The sequence below is a fragment of the Haemorhous mexicanus genome, chromosome 1, assembly GCF_027477595.1.
Source record: "Haemorhous mexicanus isolate bHaeMex1 chromosome 1, bHaeMex1.pri, whole genome shotgun sequence".
In the NCBI taxonomy this organism is placed as follows: Eukaryota; Metazoa; Chordata; class Aves; order Passeriformes; family Fringillidae; genus Haemorhous; species Haemorhous mexicanus.
Window position 1 is genome coordinate 112,771,884 of NC_082341.1, and position 23,617 is coordinate 112,795,500.

General features: G+C 41.5%; 1 protein-coding gene across 3 annotated transcripts in view; it reads right to left on the reverse strand.

Annotated features, from left to right (window-relative positions):
• Window positions 1–6,945: 6,945 nt before the first annotated feature.
• KCTD1 (potassium channel tetramerization domain containing 1) overlaps window positions 6,946–23,617 on the reverse strand; it is a 100,431-nt gene continuing 83,759 nt past the window's right edge. For all 3 annotated transcript variants that reach the window (XM_059859667.1, XM_059859651.1, XM_059859659.1), the window contains exons 3-5: window positions 13,966–14,110; window positions 10,774–11,079; window positions 6,946–7,927 (exon numbers count right to left, since the gene is read on the reverse strand). In XM_059859667.1, the coding sequence (XP_059715650.1) occupies window positions 7,769–7,927; window positions 10,774–11,079; window positions 13,966–14,110 (610 nt within the window). In that variant the 3' untranslated portion in view covers window positions 6,946–7,768. The remainder of the gene's footprint in view (window positions 7,928–10,773; window positions 11,080–13,965; window positions 14,111–23,617) is intronic.

Genomic DNA, 23,617 nt, shown 5'->3' on the forward strand with positions numbered 1-23,617 from the left:
CACAAAGGCTCTGTGGTCACTGGTGCCAAGCAGTCACCACATCTGCTGTGTGGAGCACCAGCTGAGGCTGACCAGAGCAGGCTGCTGAGACAAAAATTAAGCCAAACACTGAGGACAAGTAAATGCCCGAAGTTTTAAAGACATGCATCGAAAGGGGTGGTTCATCTTGTATTGCAGCTGTTATCAGGCCAATAAGAAAAGCAAGGAATAAAAGCAAAAAGGCATGGCTAAATCTCTCAAGTTGAAAAAAAAAAAAAAAAGAGTACTTTTTAAATGAAGGCATATCAGCTAAAAAAATCCCCAAAGATTAAGAGTAACATTTACTACAAATGTGTAGGAACATCCTGGTCCTCAAAACACTACAGGCCCATATCATGTCTTTGATGGAAGAGATTAGAAAAAGACCCAGAGCATATACAACAGGGAAAAGGAAAGCAGCACTTCCTAAACACTTTAAAAATGTGCACTTCTTTATCCTAGCAAAACAAACTATATGCTGTTCTGATTGATTTATTATCTCAGCATTGCCCTTCAGGCTCAATGGATATATTAACATTAAGCAGGTAAAAACTTAGGAATAATTAAAAACAGAGTTTACAGCAGCTGCAAATCTGACTGAATTCTGCTGTGAGATGGTGAAAAAGACAGAAATGCTCTATTAAATTTAGAGAAAAAGACAGTTGTGTTTAAGTGTGTTAGTGAAAAGAGGCTGAGGCTCACTGTGGCCATGAATTCTCTGCCAAGCTGGCACACGAACATCATGGTACATTTGGTTTGGTCTCACAGAGAAGGTCCTTCCTCAGAGCCTGACATTCCTTCCCTCTCCAAAGAGCAATGGAGGATTTTTCCCTTTCACCAAGGAGCAGATCAATCAGGAATGAACTTAAATGCATGAAACATGTTAAACCCACCACCTTACGTGCACTGTATTTGGTTTTCCTTAAACATTGTTTCTTTGTACTTCCTTGCTAGCCTTCAAAGTATGCCAAGTACTCTGCTCATGCAATATCTGGTTTCAGGCAAACCAGCATGGCAGTTTGCCTGAGCTGAGAAAATATGCTTGAAGTCGGCATTCACAGGCGGCTTCAACATCCTAAGGAAAATGCTTTGTTTTTGTAGCCTGAAAGTATGTCACAAACATGAATAGAATTATACACTTGCTCTCCCTCACCCTCAATCCTCTTTACCTGAGGAAAAAATTATACACTTCCAATTACAGGGCCAGTTAAAATCAATACAAAGGTGGGAGAAAACAGATCATTTTTCTTATGGAAGTAACTGTTTTCATTAATTTTTCATTAGTCCTGCTTTTGTTGTGCTATCCATCACTGAAGAAGCTGGTATGCAGTAGATTACATTTAGGTTATCTTACATGCTTCCAGGATTTAGTAGATATTTCCCGATAAAGCTGTGAGCTTTATGGCTTTAACTTACATCTATCAATAATGCATCAGAAGAGAATTTTTCTGCAGAACAGCTGTCCCTGATCCAAGCAGCTTTCTTCTGGAATAGCTGCACTGGTTACAGTGGAGATGATAGCACAGCTTTTACTCATCTAAAGGCTACAACTGTGAGAAAGATGAGCAGATGCTTGAGGAGGAAGATAATCCATGAGGGTTTGAGCCCTAGTTTCCCACTGTTGTCATCTTTATTGTGGAGCATTTGAAGCTGGGAGCCAGCCGTGCCTTGCCCCATCTCAACAACCACACCTGAAAAACATTCCTGTCATCCTGGCATGCAGCAGGATTTTGTTGTGACCACTATATGAACAAACAAAACTCTTTCACAAACTGCACTGGTTCCTTCTCCCATTTTAATGCCTGATTTCTGTGTTAAGGAACATAGACGTAAACAGAAAATGATAGTCCCTGTTGAAGAGCTGAGGCAGAGAAAGGAAATCAAGTAGACCATCAGTTGACTTCACTTAAAACATGTAAGGTAAAGGAAATTTTATTTCATTTAATTTATTTTTCTCTCACTTTGGAAGGAATTAGAAAAAGAAATCAGAAGGTGTGTCAAGCCTAACATGGTAGTAACGCTAACATTTTAAGCTCATGCAGACATCACAGCAATGCCTTCTATGTACTTGAATAGCTTCAAACTGTCAGCTTAAAAAAATAAATGTGTCACAGTTCCTCCTTGATTTCCAACTCTTTCTGTACTGCAAGAGGGCTTGTGGAAAAGTGGAATTCCAGATGTGCAGTTTGAGACCCAAGTGAGTGGCAGTCGAGCTTCTTCAGCCTCCCCAGTTGCAAGGTGAGTTTATTGCTGCCTTCTTCCCTTAGAAGTAGAGAGATGCTTAATTGAAGTGCTGTACAATGCTTTGAAGAGACCAAGAAGTGCATTAGGCCAAAGTTATTACTCTTGAGCTGCCCAGGCACAGCTCCCAGCAGAAGAAAAACTGAACTGGAGAAAGAAAGGGAAAGAAATGCACAGCTGCTTTTGGTTTTAATGTAAGCCACCCAGAACTGAAATATTTATTCAGAAGCAGCAGGGATTAGTGAAATTATGGCTCCAGATCTTCAGAACAAGCATCCATGCTCTGCTTGTTTTGCCTTTTGTTTTTGCAATTTCTTGGCATTTAATCAAATGAAGTATGAAACATCCACTGGTGAGCCTCACTGAGCCCTCCAATTTGACCTGAAGTCAGAATGAATGCAGTACATGAATTTAGGGGACTTCACCGTATGCAGTTTTTGTTTCAAGTCAATGTCACCCTGTCTTTTAGACTGCATCCTAATGGTAAGGAGGCAAGGCCAGCCATCCAACGCTTCACATTTTCCTCAGGAAAATTAATAACAACACTGACAAGCTACATAACAGAAGCCACAAGACCATTTAGGGTTGTAGATGAGATCATTTATCAGTCCAAACTCCAGAGCACAGAGACAAATGTCCCTCTCTCCATCTCTCCTCAGACCAGCAAGCCAGAGCTGCGCTCTGAGGACCACAGGACAGGGATCAATGGGCTGGGCCATGGCACCAGCACTCCGTGCTCCCCAAGAAGCACAAATCCAGCCTGTTCAACAGCCTCTCCAGAGAGGGCTTTAACGAGGCTGACAGAAGAGTCTCATCAACCCATACTTCCTCTGACCTGCAGTGGAAAATATTGTATTTTTAGAAGCAACAGAGATGACATACTATTGCTGTGGATGCAATGACACTGACAGTCCACGGGCATACTGTACCCCTTTGGCTTCTAACTGGGGTGTGAGGCAAGTTCACCATGAGTATAGAAGGCAGAAGATGGGATCTGGCCCATAATCTCCAACATCACCTGAAAAGTATTACACTCCTATTATTTTAGAGGCACAGGACTTCTATTAGGTCCCTCATAAAAAAATGTGAAAAAACCCCAAACAAAACCAAAAAACCCCAAAACCCAAACAACCAACCCCAAAACAAACAAACAAAAAACCCAAACAAAAAATCTCCCAAAACAGATTCAAGGAGAAGTGGGCTTTTCTCCATTCTTCAGATGACATCTTCATTTCTGGAGCTCTTACTTGTGCAAATAGAAGATGCTTCAGCAGGCTAGCACTAGGGTTTCCCCACAGTATCAATGTTAACATCGTGGTTACCAGCTAGCAGAGCTAGCTCAGCTTACAAGAGGATGAACTTGTGTACTATGTGCCTGCATTTTTTCTTTTTAAGAGGAGCTAGGGCTATGATTTTAGCAGTTTCAGCCTCAAATAGAGGACCCCTTTGCTAAGCCAGTTTTGGGGTCTTCAAGAAAACAGATCAATGGGGCAGCAGCCAAAGCCAACGCTGGGACCTGGTGCAACATATTGATTTTTGGTGGTGGCGATCCCTCCAGACCCTCAAGAAATAATAAACCATTCAAACTGAAATCTGAGAAAAAGCAACTGGTCTACAGACCCTAAGGATATCTTAGATTCACTTCCACTGTAAATAAACCTCAGGCAGCTTGAATGCCGACATACAAATACCAGTTGTCCATAGAAATAATTCATAATATAGAATTCTGCAGTGAAGAAATGACAGATGGAAATAAATGTTTTTATTTCTCTGAAAAACTGACCACTGGTCAATAAAAATGCTTTCCTCGCCCCCCCCAAAATCCAACCCTTCCCCCCCCAACTCATGCAATGGAAACATTAAAGAAAAATTCACTTGACAAGTCATTTGGATGGCAGTAAAAACCCTGTAATTAGTATAGAAATCAATTTTTAAAGCTTGCTGCAAAAAATTATGCTTATGAACAAAATGTTTGACTTCAAATTGAATTCAGTGCCTGTTCAGCATAAAGGAAAATAATTGAATGGGTGGCTCAACTTTCATGTTTTTGGAGTTTACTAAGTTTTCCCCATTGGTTTTCGTTATGCATTTTAGAGGGCATCGTAAAACAATGTGTCAACTCAACTTGCTTGTTCCAGTCAAGCACTGAGATGATCAGCTTCCTTCTATAGACGTGTGGCAACAGAGAGGAAAATCCTTCATTGGGCCAGACTGCCTGGCTAGTACCTACCTGAAGACAGAATAAATTAGCAGCACCTATTTACCTGTACTGCTTCTAGAAAGATAGTTTAACCCAGTGACAAAGCAGGACTTCACTTTCTCCAGCACAGAGTAAATTAGCTCAGTCTCCAATGGGACACTCAGTTTTAAGGTTCACCCAAGCATGCCAGGATCCATACTTACATTACACAGCTGTTTGGTACATTTAGGGGAAGAACTAAACCCTGGGCCAATGGCTGTTGCAGAAATCCAGCATTGGCATTACCCAAAAAAAGGTGAGGACGAAATTCCCCTGCCTGTGTCTCACTGTGGGAAGGGGAGTTGGTGCCATCTGCAATCTCTGCACGTCTGCAGGAGTTCTCCTGGCAGCTGCTTAACCAACTTGCTGAAGTACCGTGTTGGCAGCTACCACTCACTGCAGCTCTGCCTCTTGTTATTAAATACACCCATGGCATAAAATGGAGTCAACACTTTCTAATTAAAAAAAAAGATAAATTTAGATGTCAAAATTACTAACCTCCAGAGACAAGCTGACAGTAATCTGGTCCTTCTTGGTTCCCCCCACTCCCCCCACATTCCTGGAGAAATTGCTCATTTGTTAGTTGATCAGTTTTTCTAAAGAACATTTTAAAAACACATGGTTATACACTTCAATTGCAATCAGGACTAATCTCATTTGCTCTCTAAAAATCCACAGCCAGTTTATTCCTGCATACAATTTTCATCAGCCATTACTTTGAATATGACCTCTTACTCCATGACCACATTGTAACTGCAGAGACATTTATATTCAGGGTCTCAGAGTGATTTTTGACTCCATCAACAACAAAAGCAGGCTTGGTGAAAGGGTGCCCAGCCAGTTGAGGATTTGGAAGGAGCACAGTGGTATCTTTAAGGTCATTGACTCGGAACAGATACATGTTGAGCAAGCAAAACCACCAGCAGAGCACAACCTGCTGGCTCTGGGAGCCACATGCTGGAGAGCATCAGAGGCAAAGTTCCTCACCTTCCAGTCCCTGCCTGTGCAGAGGACACAGGCAGTGTGGGCCCTGCCAGCACTGGGGGGACACCTTTGGGGCTGCTGGTGCTCCTGGCCAGGCAGGCTTGTGGTGTCTGCTTGCCAAGGAGCAGGAAAGGAGCTGCACTCCCCCCATCTCCAGCCTGCACAGCAGTCTCTGAAGAATCACATCACCTTGCACTGGCACTCATGGACTCTCAAACCCATGGGGACCAGCATCTTTTTGGACATCATAAATTTCATCACTTCCAACAGTTTGAAGATCTGTTTAAAACACTTATTTCCCCGGGTTTTAGCTTTCCAACTTCTATGCAGACTAACAACCAAATTGTGGGCAGTAAGAGCAAGCATTTGTTTATTTTGTAAGAGGAGTTCTTGCTGCTAATTGAAAACAAGCATTTTCAATGAGGCAGCTGTTTCAGTACTGTGAATAGACTGATCAGCATCACATTGGAAATCTAATAACCCACTAATGAATCTTAATTTTTAGAGGCACCCCCCTCACCCATTTTCACACTTCAGTAATTCCAAAACATTGATTTGTGCTGCCAGTTATTTAAAGATGTCCTCAGACATATTTTAATAAAACTCAGAAAAAAAAGTAACTTTTTTTTTTTAAACTATATTGGAAACCTTGTAACATGTATCTAACAGTTTCTTTTCTTAAATAAATTCCAAAGTGTCACCAAAATGAATGGAATGCCAGCACCATTGCGTTGATAGAAATTTCCATACTAGGATCAACACAGAGTCATATTCTGTAACAGTGCATAAAAAGAGACTCTGAAGGAAAGGTGGTGGTTGCTGGTGCATCAACCCGTGAGCGGTCCGTGCAGCAGCATCGGGATGTGGTGCCTCTGCAAAATCTCACAGGCCTGGAGCCTGTGCCTGCAGAGGCGGCCTCAGTGAGACTCTGCAAGAGAGCAGCTGGCAGGGCTTCTAACGTGGCAGAACGTGGAATGACTGCCTGCTACCAAGGGACACACAGCCGATGGTAACACAAGGGCTGGCCATGTCACTCTCCTGACAGAAGAACTATGGCTTGAAATGCGGGAAATGAGCAACCTGAAGACCAAACAGGCTGACTAACACTCAGCAAGGCAAGGACTTGGAGAGTCAAAGCTGCCAACTCCTTAATCAAGAGGGAATGATGCAAGAGTTCACTGTTACACTGAAGTTTACAGAACCAAGTGTCATTTTTTCATGGGTTTCCCTGGGCTGAGCTGGTGTTATTTTCACACCTGACCAACAGTTTCTCTTCCAACTGGGAGAGTGCTGAAAGAACAGCAGCCATGTGCACCACACCAGAAGATCCCTCAACAGCCTCTGCTGCCTTGAACTCACTTTACCCTGTCCAGGCAGTTTGGCCTGCCCACTGCCTTGCCCCTCTACACGCTGGAGTGCAGTGCAATCCCACCTCTCTGCTTCTGTTGGCTTAAACCAGACCCTTGTTATTTTAAACAGGAGTTTATTGTATTTAATACATTATAAAATTTGAAAAAATTGTAGGAAAGCAGCAGATTCAAACCAGAGCATCTCTACCAAATATTAATTATTCTGGCCCCCTTTGAAAAACACAAAACAAAACAACAAAAAAACTCATTCAAAAGAAAAGTTAACCTTTCACATCTGTGAGGGCTGACAAAAAGTGTGCGACTTCTGTACAAACTACATTTAAAATTTCAGCTTTCCAATGCAATGGATGGTCGTCTCCTGAACACCTGCCCATCCACCTCTAAAAAAGACAGACATAAACCTCCATATGCAAATAAAGTTGAGTCAAGGTGTGTACACATTAAAAAGTGGATGGCTGTTTGGCAATGAAAATGGGTGAAGAACAGTCCATGAATCCCCCCCTGGCAATGGCTTATACACCGTTAAGTGGGCCCGGGAAGGGCCTGGGACACTTAATGGCCATCACAGCACCAAACCTCATCTACCACATTTTGTCATTGCATTTCCTACCCTTTGACATATACATACATATATATATGTACAGACATACATATACATACATATTTTTATGTGTCTGTGTGTGTGTGTGTGTTTTCTTTTATACCTTGAGGTTATTATTATTATCACTACTATTCCAAGTGTTCCCATATGAATTCAGGTGTGGTCTCTATATTTGATATAAATGTGTCTTTTATTCAATTTTAGTTCCAGGACTTGTTTGGAGTCCAAACTGCACATGAAATGTCCCCCTTTTTGTTTTTCCTCTTTGTTTTCCTTTTTTTTTTTTTTTTTTTTGCATAAAGAAACATGTCCATTTTAGTCCAGAGGCTCTTGCTTTATTCGAATGACAGAGGGTGCACGAGATGTCCTTCTGAGTTCTCGTCTCAGTACGTATTCACTGAATTGGGAAGAGTCCACCCCACCTCCACATGAGCCAACAATCTCAAACCCCCTTTGCTGTAACCTCTCAAGTACCTGCAAAAAAGAGGAAACAAATACCAATGTATAAGTAAATTAACAGACTATTTGCTGTCCAATGATAATAACTGCTGTTTGCAAATGGATTCAGCTAGGGGGGAAAAAAGTGGTTACATAGCTTAACTGTACTGGATTGATTTCTGCTGACTATGGGCACTGAACAGTGAAAAAGAAGAATGAATAAAAATTTATTTTATTTTTTTAGTACTGCCAACAAATGCAGTCTTCTTCTGGCCACAGAAGCAAGACTAGAAAAACACATTCTCTGCTTCAAAGAATTTACAACACAAAAGGGCAAATACATGATTGCACAGCAGATGCTGAGCAAATACCGCAATGAAATGGCGACAGTGTTGATAACAACAGTCATCATTTCAGAAAACCTACCATATTTACTAGAGACTTAAAAACCAACTCTTTGTTACTTCTATCATCATCTTAACCTGTTCTGGGCTTCCTGTGCCTCACCTGTGAAGGTGACTTCCTGGGATTTACCAGGGTCAGCCTGGCAGCTGCCAAACCCAAGGAAGGGGCTGATGCTCCTGCACCCCAGAGGATGTGGGACCCTCTATTCAGCATGACCAGACCTCACAAGGGTTGTGCTGGAATCTGGTGCCTACCATGGCTTTCCCAGCTGTTTCATCAATTGTCAAACTGACTTGCATGCGTGCTGGGACAACACTGGCAAGCAGAATGGCAGAAGACTGCAAAGGACTAGGGCAGGGAAAGAAGCAAGCTGAGGTTTAAAAATGTTTCAAAGAAGACATGCCACATCTTTACATAAAACGCTTCAGGTGGGCAAATGTCTTTCCAAAGTACTTGAGCATGGCTAATTGCACAGAAGTCATATAAAAAAGGAAGGGATAGGAAAAGAGACTTGGAAACAGTGATCAAAACACTTGTGATCTTTAGTTTTTAACAATATATGCCAAAATCCCCTGCCCCTGCCCAAATGTGTCAGTGCAAGCCTGGAAACTGGAAAAAAGAACAGGAGATCTTGGGTCCTGAGAAAAAAATGTGGGAGAAGAAACTCTGGAAACTAGCTCAGCCCTAGACAATCCATTTGGTCTGTACCTCACCCTTCCGGTCTATTGGTAGTCCTCGTTCTGTCTCCCATTTTTATTAGTACTGGGAGATACTTATGTCCTCCCACTATCAATGTGGGATCATTATACAAGTCTGTACATATTTTGCCACTCTGACTCAGGCTTTTTACATCAGTAAATATGCTTTGTAATTCTTATTTCTGCAACAAAAATGTAAGCATCAGAATAAGTCACAAAGTGCTGAACTATACAACTGCCTTGACAACTATCCTATGATATAGCTAAGCAGCTATCCTTGAAACTCCTTTTCAGTTGTAATCTGACATCTATGGCTGTCCTAAATTTAATCTCTATGACAAAACAATTTTGATGTCTCAGCATGACAGTCAAGGCCAGTAAGAGACAACTGTCCAAGTATAACATGGGTTAGGTAGGTCTAGATAGGTCTATCAGGACCCTTGCGTAAAGTGCTAGCACAAGTGCAGTGCCTGACCAGCCTTCAGAGTGTGCCCCACTGCTCAGCTTGCTTCATCTGGAGAAAAAGAGGCTCAGGGATGACCTTCTAAAACTACCTGAAAGTAGGTTGTAGCAAGGTGGGTGTTACCAGGCTCCTCTACCAGGAAACCAGGAACAGGTCAAGAGGAAATGGCCTCAAGATGGACCAGGGGGTATTCAGGTTGGGTTGGACATCAGAAAGTATCACTATGAGGGTGGTTCAGCATTGGAATGGACTACCCAGGGCAGTGGTGGAGTCACCATCCCTGGAAATATTCAAGAAATCACTGGATGTGGCACTTAGTGCTGTGGTTTAGTTGATGTGGTGGTGATTGATCAAAGGCTGAACTTGTTGATCTTGGAGATCTTTTCCAACCTTAATGACTCTGTGATTCTCTACCTGGACAGGGGGACCTGGCAGATGAAAAGATGCCAAGCTCAGCTTGCAAGCCTGTTTTGTAAAAGAATTCACGCATGAGCCTGCAGCATTTAGGAGGTGTGTTTAAACCAAGCAGCATCAATTGTGCCATTGATGATTTCACATGGGAAGTGCTAGCTATGCAGGATGTGCTAACTAGGGGCAGGTAGGTGTCTGAGGTTGGTTACTTTCAACCAACAAACGATAAAAACCTAACACTAACACTGAAATTGATTATAATTATTCCAGGATTTACCTGCATTTGTGTCCCAGATTTTTTCTTAACCATTTCATAACATCTACTGATTTTAGACATTGCTACATTGCATCACAGAATACTTTGGGTTGAAAGGAACCTTTAAAGATCATCTAGTTCAACCCCTCTGCAATGAGCAGTGACATCTTTAACTAAATTAGGCTGTTCAGAGCCCTGTCCAGCCTGACCCTTGAATATTTCCATGGATGGGGCATCCACCACCTCTCAGGGCAACCTGTTCCAGTGTTTCACCACCCTCACTGAAAAAGTTTCCTCCTTCTTATCTAGTAAAAATCTACCTTATTTTAGTTTAAATCATTATCCCTTATCCTATCAATTGCAACAGGCCTCTATTATGCTATAAAAAATCAAGAAAAAACACTGGAAGTGAAAGTGAAGGGTTTTCCCTATGACCACAGAAAATTCTAACACTACGGTAGTTTGTAAAGAGATTTGGTGATACATGAATTAAATGGAGAAAGACAACTCAACACACAGAAGTAAATAACTTGCTTAAAGCCTCCAGCTGATTCTGCTCACCAAAACGCTCCAGCGACATGGAACAGGGTCAGCCCACTGGCACCTGGCCAGAGGCTCCCTTTCAAAAACTGCAGGTGGGATGTCCTACCTGAACTGAGTTGAGGTGACAGTATCCGTTCAGCGGGAAGCGGATGACGTGTGTGGAGTCGTGGTTCCAGCCGGCGTTGACAGAATTACACATCACATCCCCGATCTCCGGGAACACCTCCTCTATCAATGACTTATCTCCACTCAGTGTAATCCTCTCGCCGAGATCTGGGGCCACCCGCACCACCAGGCACTCGCAAGACTTTGAGAAGCGGCCGCTCTCCCGGTCCTGTTTCCACCGTTCCATCTCTCCTAGCATGGGCTGAAGCTGGAAATACTTTGCTTCTTCGTATAGCAAGCTGTAGTCCTGAAAGACACACACATTAAGAGAGGCATTGCTAATGTGGTGCTTAAGGTAGATGGATATTCCGGCCAACGCTGCTCTAGGTGTGGAACCCTTCGGACAGAGCTCCTAATGACTGCGTAGGAAGGTGTAATAAAGTAACCGTGCAAGCAAGAAACAACCAGAAGCTCTCAGGAGTCTCTGTGGTCACGATGATCCCGAGATGTGTTAGAGAGCCTCTTTTTCCAGCCCGGCAGCTGAAAGAGTCAGGATTCTTCTGTTCTCATACTCAAGGTTGTTTATTATTTCTTATCTATAACATTCTTTCTCCAACCTGCCGAGGTCTGTCTGGCAGGTCAGGTTGAGGCATACTGACTGCCTTCAGACACATGGTTATCTTTTATACTAAAAACTACATGTACATTATTTACAATAATTTCCCAATACCTATCACCTATATTAGACAGTGTTTCTACTCTAAACCAATCTAAAAGTGCCAACATCACCCAGAAGATGGAGGCTAAGAAGAAGAAGGAGGAAGAAGGACAAGGCATACCCAAATCCCTCCATCTTGGCTTCTGAACCCCCATTCTAAAAGCTCAAAATTCTACATTTTCACCCTGTGATAAATTTACTAACATTCTATTCAAACTCTTGTGGCCTGTAAATCTTCATACAAAGTTGGTAATTGTTTTTTCCAAGGGCTAAAATCAAAGGCACGGGTGTTTTTGACTCTGTTCCAAGGTCTCTGAGCCCCCTGTCAGGGTCTCAAGTCCTCCAGGGCAGCCAGAGGAATTTCCTGGGTTCTGACAATCAGCCACTAGGAACACAATGAGTACAGCAGCACTTGCAAGAGTAGGGAAAGGCTATGCTTGCTCAACTCCCTTCTGCAAAAAAAAAAAAAAAATTCCACTTTTCCCCATATTTCATCCCCACAGTGATGTCATATAATAATGATCTCACTGAACAGATGGAACAGAATTCAATCAGGATTCAGAAAATTCATCACTAGGATCCACTGTGTCTTACAGCAATACTAGCAGGCATTATAACAGGTATAAGAATGTAAATGAGGAAGCCTGCAATGTTTGTTAGTGTAAAATGATTCAGATATTTGCATAATGTTTGCACATATTAGTGCATTTTAAAAATTAAGTATTTTTTAATACTTCCCTATTTTGCCACTAGTATTGTTTACTACATCATCTCAAATGCCAGAGCAGAGGGGACTCATTTCTAGGCATAGCCACTGCAGAAGTAATTTAGAACTGATGATGTGGAGTCTGCCTACTGCCATTTTTTAAATTTAAAAAACATTTTTTAAAAAATCTTGTTTTTCTAGGTGTAAGAGCATAAAACCATTTGGAAAATATTTATACAGAGAAAAGAGATACATGAGAATTAGGGATGAGAGAGAAACAGAATGACAAGAGAAGCCTGCTAACAGTCAATATGGTCCTGAATTTGAACTAGAAACCAAATACTTGATGAGGACACTTAAAAATCATGGTAAAAATACTGCTTACATTTATTGTGTAACAAAAAAGTAATGTAACCTATGTATTTCTAAGAAACAAGAAACACTGCTCATTTTAATCACTGGTTATTTTGTACACCTTAAAGCATAACTGAGGAGGACACCACTTTGAACATCACAGTTGGGTGAACTTGCCAGGAATTGCATTTTTAATTTCAACACAGCTACAGTATATTTATGTGTTTAAAAAGCTCTATATATGTAATTTCTTAATATTGCATGAAAGGTGGCTTTTCCTTTTTCTGTATTTCTGATTGCCTGCAGGAGAAGTGCCGAGAGCAGCACAAAGCCATGCTAAGGCTTCAAAAGAAGGAAATGATACTTATCTGTTTGCTCCAAACTCCCACATTATTCAGGGAGATCTGCCCTTGTCACTAGGGGAGCAGCAAGGATGTGTCTACAGCAGATGATTTAAAGCTTGCTGAAATACAGCTCTTGAACTCAGCCTCACACCTATTAAGCCCAAACGCCTGAAAAACTGTCTCAGCTACAAAGGGAAAAGGACTGAATTCCAGTGTGAACTGCCCCATCCCTGCCTCATCACCCATCACCTCTCCTGTTCCTTCCTAATTGCTGCATTTCCTACAGTGAACCAGGTGCACTGATGTGTGATCATTAAGTGAAGGTAAGGATCTGTTCTGATTGAAGACATCACATATACACTCTCATACCTCCTAGCAGATAAACATCACATGGGTTCTGGAGCTCTGCCTCTGTAGCCTTTGTCTGACATTGAACTAGCACTAATTCAGTTTGTTACTAAAAACTGGGGAAAAGAAAGCAGGCTCTTTATTAAAGTTTAAATACTGAACATAGAACGATTCACTCCTGACTTCTCTAAAACTCCAAAATTAAACTTGCAGTATGCATTCAAGAGTCTGAGGGAGAAAACAGTCTATGACTTAATGCCCAATTATAACCATGTGTGCAGTTTATTTTGTCAATATTGTGATTCACACACCATTTTCTGAATTTCAGTGTGGGAGTGGAAACTGGAACTGCTGCAATCACTGGGGAAGCATAAAAATGGATGAGAGGACAAATAATCAGTAAAGCTCATGAGCAGTCAGTTGCAGACTGTTACATCGCTTCTGTTTCCATGAGTATGGTACAACATTTAATTTCCCTAGGTCAAATCTGGCAAGGTTGCTTCATTACCACTAGAGCCAGGAGGGGAAAGTTTAATACTGATGCCACTCTAGGAAAGGAAGACACCACTTTAGCATCCCCATTCTTACTTTTGCCATGTACCTGAAATCAAACACCATACCCTGCAAGTCTACCTTCCCTATCCAGGGCTCTGTTTTGACTACACACCAGATACTTGCTTTACCAAGGTACATGCAAAACACCCAAGTCCCTTGAAATCTCACCTTGAAATCATCGGGAATGAGGAGTTTTGATGTTCTTAAGAAATTCAAGATATATCTGAACATCTGCCCATCTCTGTCGATGAAATAATGCTGTTTGAGACTGTCGAGGACAATGGGCTCCGTGCCATCAAAAAGCCGGCCAATTCTGGAGAGGAAACAAGAGACAAGGAGCACAGTCAGACCAAGCTCAGCTCAAGAGCTGCTCAAACAGCCCAGCACAACAAAACCCTCCCATGCAAACTTCACTGAAGCAGCTCTGTGGCTTTGTTTCATTAGGAAGGGGCTGGTTTCAAACCACTGTGTAAGCCACATATTTTCCAGCAAGGCCTCATTAAGTTCCAAGCAGCACAGCTGGGGAGGTGGAGGGGAAAAGCCAGGCCAGCAGCCTCTCCCACCCAACTCATTGCCCCAGTCTTTATCTCATGACAATCCCTCAATTATTTTGGACACCTCTTTTGATAGTCCCCTTCAGCACAGCTCAACCCCTCTAGATGCTCCAACGCCCCGGACTGACTCATTCTGCTTTATAGAGCACTGCATACGGAACTTGATTTAGTTTGGAAACTGTAGCTGGGGAATAGTTTGGTTTGGTTCTTTGCTTTGTTTTCACTTGCTTTTAAACTCAGGTCACTTTTTGGATACCATTTACTACAACCAACATTAGGGCAGGCGCAGCTAAGGCGAGGGGCAGCACATTGTGGTAACATGAAGATGTTGGTACATAGTTGGTAACATTTCAATGTGAGGTAATGCTTTAACGTAAAAGTTAAGTGCTTGTGGCAGGTATCAAGCAGAACACTCAAATAGTACAGAAAAATGTCTCAGCTTTTAGACACCACCCACTGACCACCAGAACCACACAGCCACTTAGAGAGCCTCGGCTTGGCAACAGGTCTTGCAACATCAACCACTGAGTACACATACATTTCTGGATGTGGGCCTCCCAAACTAGCTTTAGTTAGAGCAATAGGAAGGGCTGAAAAAAGCCAAACAAAACCCTCAGAGTGACACCAAATAAATGTTTTGTTACTGCACTGGGGCATTTGCAAAATAAACCTGAGTCACTGGTGGTTTCCCAATGAAATGAGCAGGAGTGACTGGCAGGTCTGATTTTGTGTGCTTGTTCATATGTCTGTATGTGCAACGTGGAAGTACTTTTTGACAACCAACAGTCATGGCACACTGTTTTTGTTTTGTTTTAAAAGCAGTGAATAAACAATGAACCCCCACCAGCAGCAACAGAAAAAGAAGCCACCAAATACTCAGAGGTGATCAGCCCTCCTGGCAGCACAAAGCACCCCAGGCTGAGAGATGCCCCATCCACTGGCCAGCAGAAGGGGATGTCCAGAAGGTGTTCAAGAAGCAAAAGAGGGAAGTGGCTCCCAAAGAGGGGGAGGCAGCAGGGCTTGCAGCAGGGTCTCAGGGAACTGCAGAGGGGCAGGGCTCCAGGCAACCATACACTGTGTTGTATCAACAGCCAAAATATCCTCCCTTTGAAAATGGCTCAGGCAACCCAAATTGAGTTGGGAACGATGTCTGTGCCTGAAGCAGGTATATATATAAGTTGTGAACAGAATACAAATCTCATCTATAGTTTCTCACCAGCTGGGAGGAGACCAGAAAACAAATAAAACTCCATTAACCCCAGCTGGCCATTTACAATTCTGTAATAAATGCATGAATCAATTCAAGTTTCATGAAATCTGCAACATACAAGGAATTAAATATATTTTGCATCATGAGCAGGTGCAGAATGCTCTTTTTTCAAAGCCATCCCTTGAACTAATGGAGCTTTCTTCCTCAAAGACTTGTTACTGCCTGCCCTGCTGCTCAAAAGCTGCGACAGCCCATATAACACAGGCTCCTGTTCACGTGGTGTATGAGCCACATTTTATGTCTAATATGGAAGTACTTAGCATTTAGAATTAATTTTCCCTTATACTCAAGCATGTCATCTTCAAATTTATCACGGAATTCACACACAAAACATGTATTTGGCCAAGTCAGTCATTACTGAAATGTATAATTGTAATTGGTTTCTGCAGCATTTTCCTAGTTCTAAATTACTTATATAATTACATATTTTAAACCTCTAGGCTTTTTGTCTCCATTTTATTAATTGTTTAGAGAAGAGCAAGATAGTATCAGAGGATGGAGCCTTCAGAAAAAACCATAATGGCTGAGGAGAGTGCTCAGCCAGTGGGAGTGCTACCTGGGACCTGAATGGCTTTGGGAATGGATTGAAGTGTTAACAGAAAGCGCTGCCTTAGTGCTCTGCTGCTCTGCAGCAGCAGCAGCAGCAGCAAAATCCCAGGAACTGCAAAGTCACAATTCCCTCCTGACTCCCCTCCCAGGATCACTCTGCAATACACTTTCACATATTAAAACAGCATTGGAAGGGCTGACTCCCAGCAGAGAGACTTCTGTAAAGAAAATTTTTTTTTTTCCTTTTCAGATGGAAAAACGTAGATTCCAGCATCCTTCATGTGGTCTTCACAGAAAAACCTGAGGTACTATGGGATCCAAATCTGGTGACATAGTCCTGCTCCTACTCAGCATTTGCTACACCCATCAGGAGAAGAGACTGGGCTATGCCAGGATCTGGGAACAACCAGCATCCTCACCTTCCAGCATCCTCACCAGGAACTCTTGTGTTCCCAGGGGCACATTGGGAAGCACTCTCTCATGCCTCACTTGTCACTTCCTCTGTACAATACAATTTGATCACCATCCTCCCTGCCACCCATAGCTTTGCTGGCACTCCTGCTTGGTCCCGCACTGGGATTATACATGCTTAAGAGACAACAGTTTGCTAGCACAAGAAGGGACTGTAAGTCATTATAATTTCACTTCCCAAGAAAACCTGAAAGATGTTTTTTCCCATCTCCTTCTTGACAATGTTGGCTGATGATTGGCAAAGACACCTTTCTGTTTTAAATGACAAATACACAACAGCTGAATGGAGTTTCGAGACAGGAGAGCACTTTGAAGGAGGCTTGCAAAATAAGATGATAATTATATGCAGAATTAGCCAAATATCAAGGGTAAAGGATAAGAAACTGTAGTCCATTTACAGGAAAATGTGCTTCTGAAATATTTAATTAAAACTAACAGGCTGGAATTTTCCATATATCAGGAAAATTAACGTCCCATGGGTTGAAAGTGCGACCTCCAATGGGTTATAATTAATGTCTGTGGCTTTGAGTATCATATTCCACTGTCAGAAATCGAATGCTTCAAGGGTTGAAAATATAACCAGTGGAAAACCCTGCTTCTATGTGAGAATTTGGTTTTACTTAAAGGACACAAACTAGGTATAGCTACAAGCCCTTGTTTACTGGAGAAAAAACAACAGGGAATGGAAAATATCATTGTTTTAATTCCATAAAATACTACAGGGATGGATCTTTCTTCCCACAGATCAGCACTCCTGTAACAGCATTTCTATACCAAAAAGCTAGCATAGGAAAACGATTGCTTGCAGGATTTCTCAAATTCTTCAGAAAAAAGTCCTGCTTGTCAAGTATAAAAATATACTGTCTGCAGCAAAACTGTACACACAGTGTGCTTATATCCTTGATCTCTCATTGTATAAATATTTAAATATACTGTTATTATACACATAAAGAGAAAAGACTTCACATTAGTATAATCTGCCTCAGCTGGAAATGTGGGAAAGCAGCAATAATTAGGAACAAGATGACCAGTACTAATTAAACAAGTCAACTATTGCAAAACTCTCTTAATGCCAAGAAAAAATGACAGAGTTCTGCATATTGTTTTAATGGCTTCACTGGACAGAGCTAAAATTCTTCATTTCTGTAATCAAAAGGATCCAGGGAACATGGAAAAGCTGCAAGCCTTGATGTTTGCAAACATGCAGAATATTACATCACTTTCAAACTAAGGTAAAAATTCTTTCTGTATTTCTCCTCTGAGAAACTACAGATTTCTTATAATTGAATATATTCAGTACATAATTTCTTATATTAACATCTTTATCAGAGGACACTACAAACTCCAAACTAACTGAAAGTCTTTTGCAATAAACTACTTGCAACAGTTCTGAGCTGCCAGAGTTCCATGCTCCCCACGTCTTTCACAGAACAAGAAAAAGGGAGGAAAACTGGTGAGAAGTCCTTTCCTTAACCCATCAGAGGGGGCTGTGAAGCGGGAGGAGCAGCAGTGATGCCCTGGAACCTGCAATCCCACACTAATGGCAAGGCAAGCAACTGCCTGGATTTCACTGAGGGAGGATATTCAGCAGCTAGCAAATAGCAAAATACGCATGAAAACACATCTCTTTCCCTCCAATAATGAACCACATGACAAAGTAAATGTATTTTATATGAAATCTTACTCGTCTGGTTGGAGCCACTGCAGCAAAGTGATTTGGAGTTTGGTCCTTAAAAGTTAAGTGCAAGTTTTATTATCACACCATTATATTTATGTGGCTAATGGGAATGCTTATTTAACATTCTGGAGTGTGTGGAGAGTGAGCTGTAACAAACTTTGACTTTTTTTTTCCTCTGCAACTTTTTAGTCCAAGCTGTCCTTATTAATTTCTTTTCATTTTCTTTTACTGAGTGCTCAAAGGCAATTTGCATAAGAGTCCATTATAAATTAGATCTGTTTAATGGTATGCTCATCTCATGGCTATTTAATTTTACTTCCTCGTATGTCTAAATTATATAATTTTGCACTGTCCCCTAGCAGCTACTACAGCTGAAGTGGTGTCCATGCCAGTGAGAAATGTTATCCTACCCAAGTGGAGAATTATGAGGTTTCTATTCTTTTTTTCCAGAAAACCACTTTGACAGTATCAACCTGCTTTTCTTTTTTGAATAACTCACATAATTTGGATCCACAGAGACTGAATACATAGCAATCTTTATAATTCTGCATAACAAAAGTTGGCTCATAAACATAACAGAATACATTTGCAATTTTCAGGAACATATATTACGAAAACCACATTTTAACCAAATACCCTGTTGTAATCTCTTGCTCTCAGTGCTATTATAATTTGTTCTTATCTTTTTCTTCTTACATTTAATTTAAGGTTTCATGTCCATGAGTCTCAGGAATTTCTTGGCACATACATTTCCTACATTATGAGAAGATGCATTAATACAAATAATTATAAAGCAAAGGTAACAGGGGGAAAATGCATTAAAACCTAAAAGCTCATTAAACCTTCTACAGAAAATGTATTTATATAGGAGCCAAAATTACAGAGAAGAAGAATGTACGGGAAGAGGTATTTAAACAGCAGTTCTCACAAGATGTAAAAAAAAAAAAAAAGTTACATGGCATTTTAAAGAACAGATAAATGCCAAATGCTGAGTAAAAGGATGTCAAACCTTTGTAGAAATATTTGCTAAAGATTAAGGAACTGAATCATTTACATGAAGAAGATTTCAAACATCTTAAGATTGTAACTTCAGCATGACAGTAAAAGAAAAGGCAGGGCCATGCTCAGAGGGCTCATAAGGCATTTAGAAGGAAGTGAGATAGACAAAAAGTGGTGAATAATCTTAAAGGCAGAGCAAAGCATGCGAGGAGCAGATGGGAAGGATCTGAAACGATGAGTGACATGGTGTCATCAGGGAACACACGAGAGACAAAAAATACCCCAAACAACTAAGAAAAAAAGAGAGAAACATGGGATTTGCTTCAACCTGCCTGATCAGAGGCAGCATCAGGAGCAGAGATGAAAGCCTATCAGACATATTACAAAATGAACTAATAGTTGCTGGATCTAATCCAGGTGGACAAACTGACACATTAACTGGAAAAGTATGAATTGCACAACATGGTGTAGTCATGTTGCAGGAATGCTACTGACATGAGAGCAAACTACGTCTTTCTACGCCACAGATGAGCATGGAGAATGAGAGACAGGTATCGAAATGACAGCGGAACAAACATGGACACATGGGTCACAGAAAACACAGGGGTGCATTAAAAAATGGATGGCCAAGGCTCCACAAGTCAGTAGAAGCATCCTAACCTCTGTCTGCCCAAAAAGGAAGTTTTTCCAAAATAAAATAAAAGCTGCATTTTCCCTGCTAAAGAGGTGACCTAGCCTACTAGGAGTTTCACACCAGAACTAATGATTACACCATGAAATAGAGCTAAAACAGCAACTCCCCTGGTGTACAGAACATACTGGCTGACAGTCAGTCACCTTAGTGGGTGTAGGGGGCCTGAATGTTCAACAAAAGCCAGTCCAAAAATGTCACTGCCTTCTCTTGGGATATTCAAACCCTCATTCCCAAACCATGGAATCAGGACCATCATCTGCCCAGACACAAACGGCACTGGTAGAAATGCTGACATTTTAGCATAGACAGGAGTAAATAGTTGGGATGGGATGTTGAGAGCTGTTGACTCATGACCAGAGAACAGCATATGCAGGTAGATGGAAACCATCTCCCACACTGCAAGATGGTAACAAAGGTGAGGCCAGGAAAACAGTACTATCCCAGACCATGGATGGGCCAGGGAGTTTGTGTTTACCATATTCCTTTTCTCTCTGCTCTGGTGTACCAGGGAGATGCAGACTGATAAGAGGAACAGCTGAAACCCTAATCTGCATTTTTTCACACAAGGCTGGGCAGGTAAATATTTTAAAAGCAATTTCAATACCGTGTCAGCCAAACCTCCTGGATCTTTAGGTTGCATTACAGGCTTCAGATGTGGCTGAGTGGGATCTATCTACTGCTCACCAGTTGTTCTCCCAACCCAAACCAGGATCTTTACCCCACAAACCCCATCACTTTTCAGAAAGTGAGGCTCCTCCATCTGACAGACACTGAAATCACTGACACCTCCCAAGACATGTATGGGACATTCACTTAAGAGCTGAACTCGATGATCCTTGTGGATCCATTCCAATTCAGAGCATCCTGTGACTGAATACATCCCTGATCCTCACAGTTTTGCTTGTCTTCAGATACCAAAAACACCTTCAAGTACTTTTGCTACCATACAGATATGTCTCCAGAAAACCTAAGCCTTGCAATCCCCAAATTGGGGGATTGCTTGGCTGTTTCTTCAGCCAAGCCACAGACTTCCTCTAGGACTCTGAGACACCTCTGGGACCAGCCAGCACCCTGAGTGACCCACCTGCCAGATCTTGGAGACTCAGAGCAGGGCAGGAGGCTGCAGATACCTGCCATCACCCCTCTCATCACAGGGGGCAATTCACTTGAGGTATTTGTGAGGACACCAGGCAATAAGGAGCTACACACATGGGCTTCCCTGCACACCCAGAGACCATAGCCACAGCCTGAGCACCAGGATTTTAGCCTTTTAAAATGCCATCTCTATTGTTCTTTCTTTTTAGGCTTGTGCATGCACTGGGTATACCAAAGAACAGTCTACAAGCCTTTAAGCCCCACATCTCCTACAGTGTTTGGTATCTTGCAAATAAGTCCTTAAAAACTTTCTAGTTTTCCAGAGCATATCAAAACCACTTTTCCTAAAATCACTTAAACCAATGAAATGTTAAATCAATTATCCATGCAAATACTTTTGCCATCTCTGTTTTTTGTAACCAAGTTTTCTTGGCAATGATAACATTTCACAGAAAAATTAACAAATGCTCTCTTTGCTTGCCAAGATGATTTTACTAAGCTTGAATCCGATTTCATTGAGGTATGTTATTTGTTTTATCTTGAGGGAAGCTGCCTATTAAGTTAGTAGCAACCGTGTCCTTTTGCTTATGATATGGTTATTACTGAGCTATCAGGAGTACCTTTAAGTTATTAGGGTGCAATGGCAAATTAAGTACTTTGCGTCATAATTAGCTAATAACTTTTGAATTATATTTTAATCATATTTAAGATGGTCAGGTTGGCTGTGAGTGCAGATAATGGAGGATAGGAGCAGAACAGGAGTGTTTATCATTCAATACCAAAAGCCAGAAAGTAGGTAAACCAGTGGATGCACAACATCCCAAAGGCCATGATAATCTGTATATGCAGAACACTGAACTCCTTCACAGGCAGCAATGTAAAAAAGTGGAACTTGTGTCTTAGGATCACATTTAAGTAAAAAGCAAAAAATATATCAGTTTCAACTCAGCCTCCTTTGAAGCTGTCAACTTTTTTTTTTTTTTAATAAAATAATAGTTAAAAATACCCATCCTCAAATCCCCGTTGATAAATCTGTTCATGCAGATTCCACAAAGAGAGGACACTGTTAAAGCAGCTTGGAAAAAACTATGGAAGCCACTTCCCTTTCAAAACTCATGATCAAGAAAAACCAAACAACCAAAAAAAACCCTTCTCAGAATAGGGTAAATCCTTTGATGTATTCCTTTGTACATCAAGTTTGCCCCTCAGCTTTCATGAATTTCATCCAAACCATTATTAGTTCTCAGCATTTCTTCTGTATCCTTGAGGAGACTCAGCATCAAAATTCCACATACGAATCACTGGAAATCAGGAAACACTCCAAGTTTCTCCATGAAATGCCTTAGAAAAGTAGTGGCAAAACAAGTTCTGGATCCAAACCCAATAGAGATCCCACTACAGCATGTGTAGGCTTTGTAGAATTAGTAAGGTGTTGCTAATTCTGCCCCTTTCCTGGATGTTACTTTGAGAACCTGGCATCACTCTCACATGCCTGGAACCTCTTTCCATTTAAATTACAAACATGGCAATGAAACTATGAAACCAATTAATGAATTAAACTTTCCAAGATCTTCACAACTTTGACTGCTTAGCCAGAAATCACATCTATGTTGTTTTGTTAACTGCTGCCTTCTCTAAGAGAAAGGACAGCACGTTTCCATAGACAAGACAAGAACACACTTGCCTTTCCCTTTGCAAGAGTTGCACAAGCTCCTTCACTGCAGCCCATAAAAGCAGGAGACTGCACAATTAACCTCTGTGTGCTCTGTGGGGATTCTACAGGAACTGCTTCCTGAGAGAGAGAAAGAGGCCACTACTGCATTAAAGCCTAAGTAAAAGCTTCCCAATAATGAATAAATTCCAGAGAGACAAAGCACTTCTAAAACTTTTAGACGTCTGCATCTTAACTATATTTGTGCCTGTGTTCCCAGAAAACACTACCCCCCCAGAGCCCAGAACGAAGGAATGGAGCATTCCCAAACATCCTCACTCTTCTGCTTTCAATAAATACCCACGAAAGTCACACACAAACTTTGTAACATCCTTCCTAAGTGCGGTTCTTGCAGAGGACAGCAATTTGCTGCTGTTAGCTTGTGCAGCAGAAGCCTCTAAAACAGATTACCAGGTCCCAACCCTGCTGCTGAACTAGGGCTTGGACTGTAAGAAGACAAATTTGCCAGGGAAGGTGGAAGAGACGTTCAGTCTGCTTTTTAAAATCACTACAGAAAGAAGAAAAAATGCATGTACAAAGAACACTATTAAGGTAGTGAAAACAAGCTTCACAAGTTAAGATATGTCAGATATTAAAGATGCTCCTGTAAGTCACATTTACAAACCTCCCTTTGTGTGAAGGATTTTAGACCTTAGATTTTAATGATCCACTCTTTTCTCACAGTACCCTGAACTTGGTGCCCAAGCCAGGTACAAGCCAGGGTTGTACAGCCTAGCAGGCTGTTGCCCATGGGACCCCTGCTTCATCTGCTGGAGGTCTAATGGATGAGGGAGGGACT